Source organism: Phacochoerus africanus, chromosome 2 (genome assembly GCF_016906955.1).
Source record: "Phacochoerus africanus isolate WHEZ1 chromosome 2, ROS_Pafr_v1, whole genome shotgun sequence".
In the NCBI taxonomy this organism is placed as follows: Eukaryota; Metazoa; Chordata; class Mammalia; order Artiodactyla; family Suidae; genus Phacochoerus; species Phacochoerus africanus.
The window spans coordinates 261,338,167-261,353,861 of record NC_062545.1 but is presented as its reverse complement, the minus strand read 5'-3'; the positions used below and the strand labels follow the sequence as shown (position 1 = coordinate 261,353,861).

Genomic DNA, 15,695 nt, shown 5'->3' with positions numbered 1-15,695 from the left:
CCCCCTTCTCACTATTCTCAATCAGGTCTTCAGATCATCTTCCCTCAGTATCTGCAAGAGAAGTTTGTCCAGTCAGCCTTGAGCTACATCATGTGCAACGGTGAGGGGGAGTACGTGTGCCAGGACAGCCAGTGTAGATGCCAGTGTGCAGAGGAGTTCCCGCAGTGCAACTGCCCCATCACCGACATCCAGATCATGGAGTACACGCTGGCCAACATGGCCAAGTCTTGGGCCGAAGCTTACAAGGACTTGGAGAATTCAGGTAGAGAGCCTCACGGTACTACTGCATGCATGGCCTCGTGCCAAGTCTAGAGAAGGAAATAAACTGGAGTTAGGATGGCTGGCGGAATATTCAGTGACACCTCCCGGGTCCCCGGCCTCTCACTTTGGGGGGGTCCAGCCATTCTAGTAGCGGTCAACAAGTAGGCACTCAATAAATCTCCACTGAGTGGAGTAGTGAATAGCATAATCAGGTTTGTGGTTCTGTGATGTATTGCTTCTGTGGTACCCAGAAGACAGAGGGGATTATGCCACGCAGCACATAGGAAGCCCCTGAAGAGAGAAGTCATAGGTAGTTATACTGATTCTTGAATGTGTGTGTGTCTATCTGTCTAAATAAATGAACACACGTATATGTACAAATATGTCTGTATATATGCATATATATGTACGTAGGTATGTAGATACTTATGCAGATATTCAAAGAATTCTCAGACTTTCACAGCTGGAAGTCACTTTTCAGGTCACTTGGCTGTGTCCTGCTTTTCATGGTTAAGAAAAGTGAACAGGGGAGGAAAGTTAGCCACCCAAGGCCATACAGTAGTTGAGGTGCAGAGTTGGATTTTTCCTCCTGGGGTATAGGGTACGTGGGAAATCCAGGCATGTACCCTATAACTATGCAGGTAATTGTGACCTGCTTATCATAGGTGTGTCAGGAGTGAGGCGCTCCTGGGAGCAGATCGCATGGCTTTGGAGGTCAGTGTAGCCAGGAGGGGCTGCCTCAGGGAAGAGCAGACTTCTAAGAGCAGACACCTGAGTGTGTGCAGAGATCACAAGTTGAGTGCAGGTCAACCAGCAGGGGGCGCCTGAGAGAGAGATGGCTGCAATGTGGGTTAGGAGGATGCTATAGGTAATAAAAATGGGAAATGGGCAGAGAAGTTGAGCTATTTAGAAGGAAAAATTAGCAGGGCTTGATGTTAGATTGGCTATGAGAGTTGAGGGGTATTAAGGTGAGCTCCAGGGACCCCTTAGGTATGCTCGTTAGACGATTTTTTTTTTTTGTCTTTTTGCTATTTCTTGGGCCGCTCCTGTGGCATATGGAGGTTCCCAGGCTAGGGGTCGAATCGGAGCTGTAGTCTCCGGCCTACGCCAGAGCCACAGCAATGCGGGATCTGAGCCGCGTCTGCAACCTGCACCACAGCTCACGGCAACGCTGGATCCTTAACCCACTGAGCAAGTGCAGGGACCGAACCCGCAACCTCATGGTTCCTAGTCGGATTCGCTAACCACTGCGCCGCGATGGGAACTCCTCGTTAGACGATTTTGATGGATATCAGTACAGTTCATGGAGCTAGAACACCCTAGAAAGTTTGGAAAAAAAGACTGCATGCTCAGTTGTGGACATGAAAAGCTTGGGAACCCTTGAGACTTCCAAGAAGAAATACCAAGTAGATATTTGGCATTTAATGTGTGTTCAGATATCTGTTAAATAAATGGACATATGTATAGAGCATTTCTGTTTCTGATACCACTTTACATTCCTTAAATCTATTCCAACAAGCACATGAAAGTCAGTCGTGCTGATCCTGTGTTACAGAGGAGGGAGGGTGCCAAGACCCCATGTCTTCCCCACAGTTACATAGTTAGTAAATGACAGCTTTGGAAGTGGAATGCCTGATTCTAAACCCCGTACTCACCACGGCTTTTGCAACTTCTTAATTCTTCTTTACCCCCCAGGCCTCAGTTCCCTCATCTGATAAATGAGAGGACATGTTTGTGTTTTTAATATTTGAATGTATTTAAATCTTTAGCCAAGAAACCCTTTGATCACACAAAATTGTACCTTGGAGCCACTGGGTACCACAGATAAAAGCTGAGCTTTAGAGCGCACTATGTCTGGAAATCAGGGGTTTCCTTGAACTCCAAGCCCCCGACCAGCTCTGTAAGCACACAACGCATCCCTGATTCTACTCTCACGGGGTCACTGAGTGAAACGTCGGAGGCCTTAGGGACGTGCACTCATTAGTCCTTTTACTTTATTTTATTTTTATTTTTCTTAAATGAGAGTTGCAACACTTATTTTAGGTCCCCACTCTCTCTCTCTCTCTCTTTTTTTTTGTCTTTTTTGCCACACTCACAGCATACCAATACTGCAGTAGTGACCAGAGCCACAGCAGTGAAAACTGCAGGAGCCTTAACCCACCAGACCATCAGAGGATTCCCTCATTAGTCCACTTAAAATCCTGGGAACTCACCAAGGAGGAGACGTTCATGATTGAGATGTAGGAGGATGATGATTTGGCCTCAAACAAAAGAAGCATGTGACAAAATGCCTTTGCAAAAAGAAGCAAGGGATTGCTAAAAAAGCAGAGAGGGGTGTAGGCTGCAGTAGGCATCTGTAGTACAGAATCTTTATTCCCAAGGAAGGGAAACCACTTTGAGTGGGTAGGTGGGTGGATGAGGAAATGCAGAAAGCAGAGATGCTGCGGAGTAAGCTGACAAGGCCACAGAAATGATTCCCGTGCCACAGTTTCTCCCCACAAAGGCACACGTTCCCTCTCTCTGTCCCACTCTTAGCCTTTGGAGTGTTTGTACCCATGAAGACCAACCCATCCCACCACATATATGTTATGTGGCTTGCATGTTTTCTTTCCTTTCTTTCGCAGCCCATGCCCTTAACGGCTCAGCACGAGGTAATTTGGAGGAATCAATGACTGGCTCAAGGTCAAAGTCACCGATTCCTTCATGGCTCAAGTGTTGGTGGTCAAATAGGATGTAGCTGACACACAGAAAGGGAGGTCTATGCCTACTTTATTGGGAAGGAACCCTTCTACCTTTAGTCAAGAAAATCAGATCCTGTACTTTTATATGAGATATTCCTACCTGGCCCAAATGCTGGCTTGTTGAAGGTCAACAGAGCCCTGTCCTTTGAGGTCAACAGAGCCCTCTACAGGATGCGTTGCATGGCGGGAGGCTTAGACGGCCAACATAGCACAGTGTCACTAGGGCCCTTCCTCTGCCACCATCCAGCCCACTGAATAAATCCAGTAGTGAAGGCATGTGTTATCCTTCCCATCTCACACGGCCATCCCCTGAGCACTTTCTGGATATTGAAAACTATTTAGTCAGAACCCGCCCTCTGTTACCCTCTCATGATTTGGATTAGATGCTATTATTGATAGATGGGGAAACTGGGGTGTTGAGAGAATAATGGTTAGACCACCATTCAAAGGTCAAGCATAGATTTGAACTCATGCATGTCTAACTATCTACGAGTTTCCTGAGGCCTTTGAGGAGTCAGAGACTCCTGTTTCAGCACCTTCCTATAAAATCTATTAAAAATATATAGTTTTTTTTTTTCTCCCAATTCACTGATCCTCTTCATGTGTGGAGAGGAAGTGTTTGGAGCCTGTCTAGAGTTTGAATTCTCTCACTCACTGGCTGTGTGACCTTGGCAAGTCGTTTAACTTCTCTGTGCCCTAGTTTCTATGAAAGGGGGACATTAAAATCACCCACCTGCTATGTTGTCTATAAAAATCACTTTTGGAGTTCCTGTCGTGGCACAGTGGTTAACGAATCCACCTAGGAACCATGAGGTTGCGGGTTCGGTCCCTGCCCTTGCTCAGTGGATTAACAATCCGGCGTTGCCGTGAGCTGTGGTGTAGGTTGTAGACGCCGCTCAGATCCCGTGTTGCTGTGGCTCTGGCATAGGCTGGTGGCTACAGCTCCGATTCGACCCCTAGCCTGGGAATCTCCATATGCCGCAGAAGTGGCCCAAGAAATAGCAAAAAAAAAAAAGAAAGAAAAATCACCTTTACGTGTTAGTAGTTTAAGACTGAACTTAATGAACTGAATGTCTAATGTGCTTAGAATTTCCTTGTAGTTTTATAACATGAAATGAAAGTATTAAGCTTCAGAGATAGATGATAGATTGATTGACTGATAGATAGATCGATAGATGACAGATCATAGATGATAAATAAATGATTGATAGATAAATGATAGATGATAGATAGGTAGATAGATAGACAGATATTCCAACCATTTAGCCTCATTTCCCTGCAAAATGATCAACCTCTTAATTCTTTAATTTTCCTAATAGTTGAGGGGAGTTGAGTAGGGGGTAAGTATTAGATGTGAAAACAAAAGTTCAGTTTTAGTCCTGCCTCTTGTTCCTCATGGGCTGTCCTACCTTTGAAAAATCATTTTCCCACTTGAGGCTTCAGTTTCTCCAAATGTAGAACAAGAAGCTGACCTAGATAAGCTCTAAGGCTATGTCAACCCATAACACGTGCAGAGGTACTGAAATTCTGCATCTCAAACCACCTAGGAGACCCAAGAGTTTGTCCCCATCTCTTCAGCTGGAGTTTCCCAAACTGTGACCTGATGTAAACTGGTCCACACACACAGCTTCCAAGGAGAGTGGATCACGCAGTTGTGGGGGGATGTCCTTGTTAACTTCGTCAACCCTACAATTACATCAAAGAGAATGTTTCAGTTGGTGCTAACATCTATTTATTTATTTGTTTTGCTTTCTAGGGCCTCACCCATGCACATGGAAGTTCCCAGGCTAGGGGGCTAATCAGAGCTGCAGCTGTTGGCCTACACCACAGCCACAGCAATGTGGGATCCGAACCACGTCTGTGACCTCCACCACAGCTCATGGCAATGGCAGATCCTTAACCCACTGAGCGAGACCAGGGATCGAACCTGCAGCCCCGTGGACACTGGTCAGATTCATAACTGCTAAGCCATAACGGGAGCTCCAGTTGGTGCTAATATCCCTTAACATCTCTCTGTAACTTGCTACTTTTCCTAAATCGCAAAGCAAGAGAAGGCCCAGGAGTGTAGTCATTTAGCTCGCAGCTGTATTTGGCTAGAATGTACTCATATTGTTTTCATCATCTTTAGTTTTACAGCTTTAGTTCTATAGCTCCCATTCTGCTGAAGGTGTGGGATAGTGTAGATTTTCTATGTAGACTGGATAAAACTTTGGTTTAATCGAGTTGAAGACACTATTCCGTAAATTTAAGTGATATGTGGATGTCATTATCAAGTTGGCATTCAAATGACAGAAGTTTGGGCAGCCCTGTCTGAAGCAAGGATGCAGGATGCAGGTTCACTCCTGCAGCAGCAAAGTGAAGACCCGTTGTTGAAAGCACAGTAGCCTCCTCACTGCCTACTAGGAGTCGCACAGGCCAGGGACACGTCATAGGCTCCTAACAAGTTGGCTTTATGGCAGATTTGCTTTACTGGTGGCTGGGAAGGGGCCTATACACCTGAGGCAGCTTCAGAGGGGGGCCATCGTGCTCAGCCCATCTCTCTCGGCCTTTGTCTCTTGCTAGATGAGTTTAAATCATTCATGAAGCGTCTCCCCAGCAACCACTTCCTGACCATCGGGAGCATCCATCAGCACTGGGGCAACGACTGGGACCTGCAGAACCGCTACAAGCTCCTGCAGAGCGCCACGGAGGCCCAGAGGCAGAAGATCCAGCGCACGGCCCGCAAGCTCTTCGGCCTCAGCGTCCGCTGCCGCCACAATCCCAACCACCAGCTGCCTCGAGAGAGGTAAGTGCGGCCCCACATACCATCTCTGCAGGCTCAGGCCCAGGGCAGAGGCACCTGCAGTGCAGAAGCTGTATTTGGAGCCCATGGCCTTGCATGGTCCAGAACCACACTTGTCCAGATTGTTCCTGGTTTCTCCCTTAATGGCTCTGGCTGCACTGGATTTCTCCCTGCTGCCTGAAAATACTCTGAACGTTCAGCCTCTGTGGTTTGTCGGATCCATCTGACTGAGGAAGGAAATTAGCAATAGCCCTGTCTGCTAGGTGACATTATTCTGGTTGCTTAAAATGTATTATCTAATTTTAAAATTACTTGGCAAAGCCGATCTTGGCATCCCCGTCTTAATGGTGAAGAAACTGGGTTAATGAATGAATCCAACGACGTATTTATTGAGGGTTTCTGACTAGGGCTGGTAGTGGAATGAAACAAAGGGGGCACCCACCTTGGACACTGTGAGAAGGCCCTCCCTCCCTGGTCCTGCAAGGGCAGAGCACTCGCCTGAGAGCAAGTGTCTCCTTCAGTGCCCACCTGCCTTAGTTGCCTTATCCTGGCCCAGCCCAACACTCCATGTCCCAGGCACTCAGATGAAGGATGGGGAACATAAGGGTGAAGGAGACAGACGGGGCTGGTGCCTCATAGCACTTAGGCTTTATCTGCTTTCGATGGGACCCACAGGAAAGGAACTAGAATTCAAATCCAAGTTCCTCGGACTCCCTTCTCCCAGGGCATTTATGGATCTGCATCTGGGGCTCTTCTACAGTGGTGCCTCTGGGGTTTGCAGGGTTTCATAATGGCCTCCCGGGAGAGCAAGAAGGCAGGGATGGGGTCTGATTACCTTGCTTCTGCCAGAGTGGCTGGGCTTTCATCTGTTTCACATTTGCGGGTTCCACAGTCAACTTTAACTCAGTGAAAACAGATCCACTTTTAAAAGGACTGAGACTGAGACTAAGTCACCTTCACTTAACAAATTCTAGGTCGGCCCCATATTTTATATGTGGTTGATCCTGCCATTGTTAAAGATCAGAAAGCTGAAGCTCAGAGGGAGTCAAGGAATTGGTCCAAAACCACAGTGAAAGTTAGTAGTTCTCTGAAAGAATGCCACTTGCAGCAACATGGATGCTAACTAGAGATTCTCATATACTAAGTGAAGTAAGTCAGAAAGAGAAAGACAAATACCATATGATATCACTTATATGTGGCACAAATGAATCTATCTACAAAAGTAGAAGCAGACTCACAAACATGGAGTACAGAATTGTAGTTGCCAAGGGGGAGGGAGGAAGCAGGAGGACGACAGGGAGTTTCAGGTTAGTAGTTGAAAATTATTACATTTAGAATGAATAAGCAATGAGGTCCTACTATACAGCACAGGGAACTATACCCAGTCTCTTGATGGAAGATAATGTAAGAAAGGGAATGTATGTATGTGGATGACTGAGTCCCTTTGCTGTACAGCAAAAGTGGGCACAACATTGTAAATCGACTATACTTTAATTTTTAAAAATGGTGAAAAAAAAAAAAAGGGGGAGAAGAAAGTCAGTAGTTCTCCGTGGGTGGTTTTGTCACTAGGGAACATTTAGAAAGGTCTGAAGACATTTTCAAGTGTCATAATGCATGCGAGGAGGGTGCTACTGCAGCCCCCACAACAGAGAGTGATGTGGCTGCGTAAGTCAGCAGGGCTAGGCTTGGAAACCCTGATAGAAGACAAAGAGGCAAGATGTCCTCTGACTCTAAATACTGTTCTTAACCACCCTGCTCTACAGTCACTCAAAATCTAAAAAAGCACTATACTTTTCTAAACAATCTCCCTCCATCCCAACTGCTCCCATCCCAGCCCCTGTTTTCTTCTCGTTTCTCTAGACTCAGATCAAATGCTGCCTCCTTCAGGAAGTCTCTCCTGGTTGCACTAGCTGATACAGAGGGCCTCTTAAGTTCCCATTAACCTGAAACCTGCATGTTAGTCAGCAGATTTTCTTCTGTTTCCCCATAACGAAACTCTCTCTTTGTGCGTCTGTCTGTACTTGCCGCCGTTCTCCCCGTTCCCTCCTACTCAGAGCCCTGGCTTTGCATCGTGATCATTATTTTGGAAATCGAATGGAATTTCTGCCGATGGTGGCTTACTTGTTGCAATGCTGCAGTTAACTAGGGGCTAGGAAAGGGGTGCAGTCACCAAATGGCTTCCTGTCATCTGGGAGAGACGCTTGAACCGCCACCGTGAGTGAGGGTCTGGAGTGGACTCCACTGAGACCCATAGGCACGTGACCTGCGTGGGGCCCTGGGGGCAACCGGGAAGTGAATGCAGTAACAGTGCTTTGAAGGACGTCTCTCAGCAGAGGTAGGAGGAGGGGGGTTCTGTGGGCAGTCAGGAAGAACTCCCCCATAGGTTAGCTTGCTAGGGCTGCCATAGCAAAGGACCACAGACCAAGTGGTTTAAACAGCGGAAATGTATATTCTCATAGTTCTGGTGGCTACAGATCTCAGATCGGGGTGTTGGTTTCTCCTGAGGCCTCTCTTCTTGGCTTATAGGTGGCCATCCTCTCCTTGTGTCTTCATAGGGTCTTCTCTCTGTGTGTATCTGTGTCCTAACCTTCTTTTCTTATAAGGTCACCTCAATGACCTCATTTTAACTCAATTACCTCTTTAAAGACCTTATCTCCAAATAGAATCACATTCAGAGTTACTGGGGCAAGGATGTGAACATATGGATTTTGGGGGTATATAATTCAGCCTAGATCCCCTAAGAGGTGGCTGTTGATCAGATCTTTAAGTAAAGAAACCATGCATCCCCAAGACTGACCACATGGGAGGCAGAGCTGGGAAGGATAACATTTAACAGTTGCCAGACTTGAAATGAATGCATCTGTCAGTTCTGCTGGCTGTCACCCCAGAGAATGAAAGTCCAGAAGCCCTAAAACACAGGGAAGACACAAGTATGAAAGGTGAGAGAAGCATCCAGGGTGCAGAGCACAGAGCCCCATCAGGCGTGCCAGGTCCTGGGGAGGCTTAGGAGGGCTCTGGAGGGGAGAGGAACTGGACAGGCATTAGAAGGGAGGAAGGAGGGACAGAATCAGATAATGGGAAGAACAGGGAAAGGAATCAGAGGGGTGGATGAAATCACCCTCTGCCATCAGCAAGCTGTGTGACCTTGAGCAAGTTGCTTCACTATTCTGAGCGTGATGTCCACATCTGCGAGCAAGTTGCTCTTCCTCTGCAAGCTGATAGGTGTAGACAGCTAGATATGTCCTGTCACTGCTGCGACCTGCAGAGAAAGAGCTTGCCTTCTCACCTCCTGAGTTGAGAAAACTTGCCCTAATCAGTACATCCCTCCTCCGCACACCTGGAGAGGATGCATGGCATTCCACCTTGGCAAGTCACTCGGTTACGTCCATGGGTGTAACCCGGGACACTGGGGGGGCGGGGTCACAGAAATGCAGCTCCATGCTGGTTCTTCTGAAGCCTGCCCAGGAGCACTGAACCTCCTTGCTGCCTGGGGGCTGCTTTCTGCCATCAGAACCGGAGGCTGTAATGAGCCTTTCTCATACCAGTAGACAGGGCACCTCCCTGCCATGAAGCAGTGTCAGGCAGACGTGCTAACACTGGGACCTTGGGCCCCCCAAGCTGAGCAGGCTGGAAGTAGCAAATGAACCGCTCACTCTTCTCTGATTTGTCTGTGTACTGGGCTCCGTGGGAGCTGAGCCCAACCAAGCAGGTGCCGTCACTTGTGTCAAGAAAGGTGGCATTGTTGAGGTGGGGTAGGAGAGAGAATGAGCCAAGGCTTTAGTAGCTCACAGACTGGGTCCAAATCCTGGCTCCATCTTTTACTAGCCATGAGGCTTTATGTAAGTCCCAACACCTCATTTGCAACGTGGGATAATAACACTAGCCTTCGAGTTAAGTATGAGGATTAAGATTTGAAAATTCTGAAAGCCTGACTCAGTTAAAAGAGAGGAGGTGGGGGCATATTACTTAGTACAGGTTTCCCCTGCTATCTGAAAGCCGTGTTTCCACCTTTCATAAGTTGAAATGACATAAAGCAAAGAAGCAGTGATCTTTTCTCATAAAAGCTAAAAATTCGGATTTCTTTTGGTTAGCGAAAACTTTTTTTTTTTTTGTCTTTTGGCCTTTTCTAGGGCCGCTCCCACAACATATGGAGGTTCCCAGGATAGGAGTCTAATCAGAGCTGTAGCCACCAGCCTACACCAGAGCCACAGCAACTCGGGATCTGAGCTGCATCTGCGACCTACACCACAGGTCACGGCAATGCCGGATCCTTAACCCACTGAGCAAGGCCAGGGATTGAACCTGCAACCTCATGCTTTCTTGTCGGATTCATTAACCACTGTGGAAAACGTATCTTTTATAAGTCTTTTGTAAAAGCAAAGTAGCATAAAGCAATCTTTCGGAAAGTGGGGGATACCTGTATATGTATTCTGAAGGTCAGACAGTGTTCTAAGCATTTCATATGATTTAATCATTTACCCGTTACTGCAACAGTTTGAACTAGGTACTTACTATCTTACTATTTCTATTCTACACATAAGGGAGCTGAGGTACAGAGTTTAATAATGGGTAATAAGTGTTATTTTCTTGTTAAACTTCAAAGAGGCATTTACCTAGAAAATTTAGTGAGGAGTCAAATACAGATAATTTGAGCTTGGTTTCAAGGCAGGTTGGAACCTTAGTATTGGACTGGAAGGCTGGTTAATTATTCTGGTTATTAGTGGTTGCCAGGGCTTTTTTGGTTATCAATTGCTGCCAAACAAGTCACTCCTGAGACTTACTGGCTTAAAACAACACTTTATTATTACCAGTGCTCAGGAGTCTATAAATTGGGCACATTTGGGGCTCCCACAGATTGGCTGGGCTGAGATTACCTGGGAGCTTGACTGGACTGGACATTCAAATGGCTCACTCCCAGAGTTGACAGGTGATTCTGGCTCTACACGTGCCCTCTTCATGTGGCCTGGGCTTCTGGAAACATGATAGCATCCTGAGACTAAAAGGAAGCCATGAGACGTCTCACCACTTCACTTTGGGAAGTCAGAGAGCTTCACTTCCATCATATTCTCTTGGCCAAAAGTTCAGCCCAACTTCAAGGGTGTGAATCCTGGAAGGTGTGGGTCATTGAGCGGAGAGAGGTTTTTTTTTTTTTTTTTGAGATTAAGTACCACAGTATAATTGAGTATAATTGGAACTAGAGGTGACAATCTTGTATGAAGGGCAAATAAGATGAATGATAGCAATCTAACAATCACTAAACAATGACAAACACTAAATGAGCAGCTATTGTAAGGCAATCGAGCTGGCTAAGTATAAAGACTGCATCAGACCAGACCGCCTTAGTTCAAATTCCAGCTTTAGTGCCTACTTACCTTATAACCCTGGGGAAGTTACTACCACATTTGAGCCTCAATTTTCTCACTTGTAAAATGAGTGCCAATCTCATAAGGCTGTTTGGAGGATTAAGTGCTTTAACCCACATAAAATGTTTAGGACAAGGCCTGGCCCATGGAAAATGCTCAGTACATGTTAAGCTCTTGGTCTCACTGTTATTTTTACCAGGCACTGGTTTTTGCATATAAATTGCTAATCCCACAGTAATAGTCAGTGAGTCTGAGAGCTTGATGATAATGATGACACATATCTTTTTCATCTAATCTTCTCACTATCTCTATGAAGTTGACATGATTGGATTTGTTTTATAGATGAGGGGACTGACGAGGTAGAGATGGAATTAACTTATCCAAGGTCCCAGGGCAGATAAGTGGCAAGATTGGAATGGCCTTGCTCACTCCACTGGCGGTCAAGAGCCCCTAAGCAGGCTCTAGGCAGTGAGCGGAAGCAGGAGAGATGGCTGTGCTTGGGTGGGGCACCTTGGGTTGAGTGCACCATGATGCTAAAGGCAAAATGAGCTCATCAAGGTCATGGGGGTGATGACAGACCAGGATAAGAGATTTCTAAGCCCTAATGTAGTGTGCTGAGATTCACATAATGTCACTAAATTAAAGAACCCTGAGTCAAACCCTCTTACACTGTTTGTGGGCATGTAAATTGGTACAACCACTATGGAGCCCAGTATGGAGGCTCCTCAGAAAACTGAATATAGAACTACCACATGATTCAGAAATTCCACTCCTGGGCATATATCCAGACAAAATCACAATTCAAAAAGATATATGCATCCATATGTTCCTAGCAGCACTCTTCACAATAGCCAAGACATGGAGACCCCCTAAATGTCCATCAACAGATAAATGAATTAAGAAGATATGGTACATATATACAGTGGTACACCATTCAGCCATAAAAAAGAATGAAATAATGCCATTTGCAGCAACATGGATGCAACTAGAGATTTTCATACTAAATGAAGTCAGAAAGAGAAAGACAAATAACATATCACTTATATATGGAATCTAAAATATGGCACAAATGAACTTATCTACAAAACAGAAGCAGACTCACAGACATGGAGAACAGACTTGTGGTTGCCAAGGGGGAGAGAGGAGACAGTGGGATGGACTGGGAGTTTGGGGTTGGTAGATGCAAACCATTACATTTAGAATGGATCAACAATGAAGTCCTACTGTGTAGCACAGGAACTATATTCAATCACTTGGGATAGATCATGATGGAAGATAATATTATAAAGGGAATGTGTGTATACATGTATGTACATATATACATATATATGACCGGGTCAATTTGCTGTACAGCAGAAATGGGCACATTGTAAATCAGCTATACTTTAATAAAAAAATTCAACTAAAAAAACAAAAAGAACTCAATCAACTCTGGAGCCCAGACAGACACATCAGACACATGCCCTGTAAGTAGAGAGAAAACGAGACTCAGTGCAGGTCAACTCAGCAACCATTCCTTGAGAATTCACTGTGGCGGGGGGGAGGGGAGGGTTCTGGATGCACCAGGATAAATAAGACCCATCCTACACCATGGGTTATTGCTTGTTGGGATGAGGGTAGCAAGATTAGTTCCAGACCACACCTGCCCTTGGGTAATTCAACACCCAACCAATATCTGTTGGGTGCCCATCCTGTATGAGGTTATTCGGTGGGGGGCGGGGGGGTCCCAGGGATACTGAGGTGGATTTCTTTTAGCCTGTGCATGAGCTGGCCCTAACATCAGACCATGGTTCTCCAATTGGGCAGATCGAGAATAAAGGCGGGAATGCACGGGGGAGAGTCCTGTGGATTGTTTCACTACCAGGAGATCCTTACGTTATACAGTGAAAAAGGGGGAAAGACTGGGAGGTGGGCTTTGAGCTTGGTCACTACTGTTACTAGATTTTCTGAACCTTGGTTTTCTTTTCCTTTTTGCTTTTTTTTAGGGCTGCACCTGTGGCACATGGAAGTTTCCAGGCTAGGGGGTTGAATTGGAGCTGCAGCTGCCAGCCTACACCACAGCCACAACACCACCACATCTGAGCCAGGTCTGCAACCTTCACTACAGCTCACAGCAATGCCAGATCCTTAACTCACTGAATGGGGCCAGAGATCGAACCCATGTTCTCAAGGATACTAGTCGAGTTTGTTACCACTGAGCCATAATAGAAACTCGGTTTTCTCATCTGTAAAATAGGCATAATTTCTTCCTCCAGCATCCGAGGGTTGCTATCTGATTGTGTGTCTGAGATTGTGTGTCTGGCAGTGCTTTGAAAGGGGGCTTTGCAAGCAGGGTTAGCAGGAAGAGAATGGGATTGAGTGTAGGTCTAACGCAACACTAAATGCCCAAGGAAATGTCTTACACACTATTTTCTCTTTTTCATAATTTAAATTTTTTGTAGGCACTCAGTAGAGGTTTATTGAATGAAAGATTCTTTAAATTCTATACTGCTTTACAATTTTCAAAAGTTTCACAAGTGATTTCACATAATATTTTTACCTCATTTAATCATCGTGACAACTCATCTGGCAGCAATAGCTCATCCCTTTTGTGAATGAGGAAGTTAAGGCACGGAGAGGCAAACTGACTTGCTGAAGATTATACAGCAGGTAAGAGGTAGGATTCAAACCCAGGCAGAGTCCTTTCCTGTAAGATGATGCAAGGTGTTCAGATCGCCTGCCTGAACGACAATCTGCCATGTGATAGAAATTACCTTTCATGGCAAAGGAAGGAAGAAAGGAGGAAAGGAAGGGGAAAGAAAAGAGAGAGAGAGAAAAAAAAAAGGGGGGGTAGGGGAGAAGCGCAAAATCAGCTTGAGCAGTGAATTCTGCTGGCTGTGCAATTCCATGACTGTTTATACACTACCTGGTCTCTGTGCCAGACCTGGGAAGCACTTAGACACAAGAAGAGGGATCTTTGACGTCAAAGCATCATAATCGAGCCTCAGGAGGTGCTTGTGAAAAGGATACTCATTTGAACTGAAGATCTGAGTTCAAGTCCTGGCTGGGTCCTGTGTGAGCCTGACTAAATCCACAGTGGGCTGTAGCAGATATTCCAGAATGAGAACAATGGGTGCAAAAAAAATGAACCTCGCAGGGACAAGTCCAGGCAGAGTAGGGAACAACTGCGCTTCACCTATAACCAGAGCAGCTCTTTATCCATTTTTTGTTGTTGAGATTCTGAATTAAACTACACTTGAGAAAATAAGACAAATCATTTTTTCCTTTTTATGGCCACACCTGTGGCACAGGGATGTTCCCGGGCTAGGGGTCAATTCGGAACTATAGCCATGGTCTATGCCACAGCTCGCAATAATGCCAGATCCTTAACCCCACTGATTGAGACAGGGATTAAACCTGCATCCTTATGGAGACTACATCATGTCCTTAACCTACTGAGCCACAACAGGAAAACCCCCCCCTTTTTTTTCTTTTTTCTTTTTTATGAAACAATTTGGAAAAAAACTGGAACTCAGTTATCTCTAAGGTCCTTCCCAACTCCTAGGAGAGAAGTCACACACAGAGAAAGAGAGAGTAACAATTCAACTTCCAAATATTGATATAAGAACTGGTAATTGAATCTTTGAGCTGTACTGCTTTTTTATGATGCTTTTTCATCCATTTTAATGAGTAGCCTATAGTTCAAGCTAAGATCTTGGATTGCCCCAAATGATGACGGCCCTTTAGCTAAGTCTCCCAGACTCTACTCAAATCACTTTCCAATCTGTGTTCCACAAAACAGTTAGAATTATTACTTAAGAAGCAAATTCCATCTTGTCACATCTCTGCTTAAAACCTCTGGTGGCTAATCCCTGCTCTTAGGAAAAGGAGCGAACTCTTAAGAAGACCTACCTGTCTGCTGTGATCTGGCCCCTGCCTACCTTGCATGCTGTGTTTCACACCTCTTCTTGGCTCTCTCAGCTACAGCCCACGAAGCTCCTTTCTGTCCTCTAAGCGTGTACACCCTTCCCATCTCACAGGCTTCACACAGGCTGGTCCCTCTGCCTGCAAGGTGCCTTCTTCCTTCCTTCCCTGTCATTGCATCTCTACCTCCTTCAGATCTCAGCTCCAAAGGCTGTGTTCCTTGCACTGAAAGGCTTTATTGGGACGTTTTACATACTTGCCTTTGGAATCTGATTCCCCAAATGAAGCCCAGGTCTCAGTTTGCCATGATGCTTTTGTTTATTTATGAACACCTGTCTCTCCCCTGAGACCATCAGCTCCATGCAAGCATCTGGACTCAGGCTTTTCACCACTTTAAGAGCATAACTTCCTGGAACAGTAATGGGCACAAAGGAGCTCTTCCAAAAGACGTGCTCGATGAATGGACAAATAAATTATTTTTTACTAGCAATGGGGTCCCAAAGACATGTTGAGACAATATTTTTATTTTTATTTTATTTTATTATTTCCCCAATACATTATTTTTTTTCTACTGTACAGCATGGCAACCCAGTTAAACATACATGTATACATTCTTTTTTCTCACATTATCATGCTCTATCATAA

At 45.5% G+C, this 15,695-nt stretch overlaps 1 protein-coding gene across 1 annotated transcript in view; it reads left to right on the top strand.

Annotated features, from left to right (window-relative positions):
• BRINP1 (BMP/retinoic acid inducible neural specific 1) overlaps positions 1 to 15,695 on the top strand; it is a 146,677-nt gene that overhangs the window by 111,803 nt on the left and 19,179 nt on the right. Inside the window, exons 6-7 of the mRNA XM_047769258.1 lie at positions 26 to 262; positions 5,565 to 5,787. Of these exons, the coding sequence (XP_047625214.1) occupies positions 26 to 262; positions 5,565 to 5,787 (460 nt within the window). The remainder of the gene's footprint in view (positions 1 to 25; positions 263 to 5,564; positions 5,788 to 15,695) is intronic.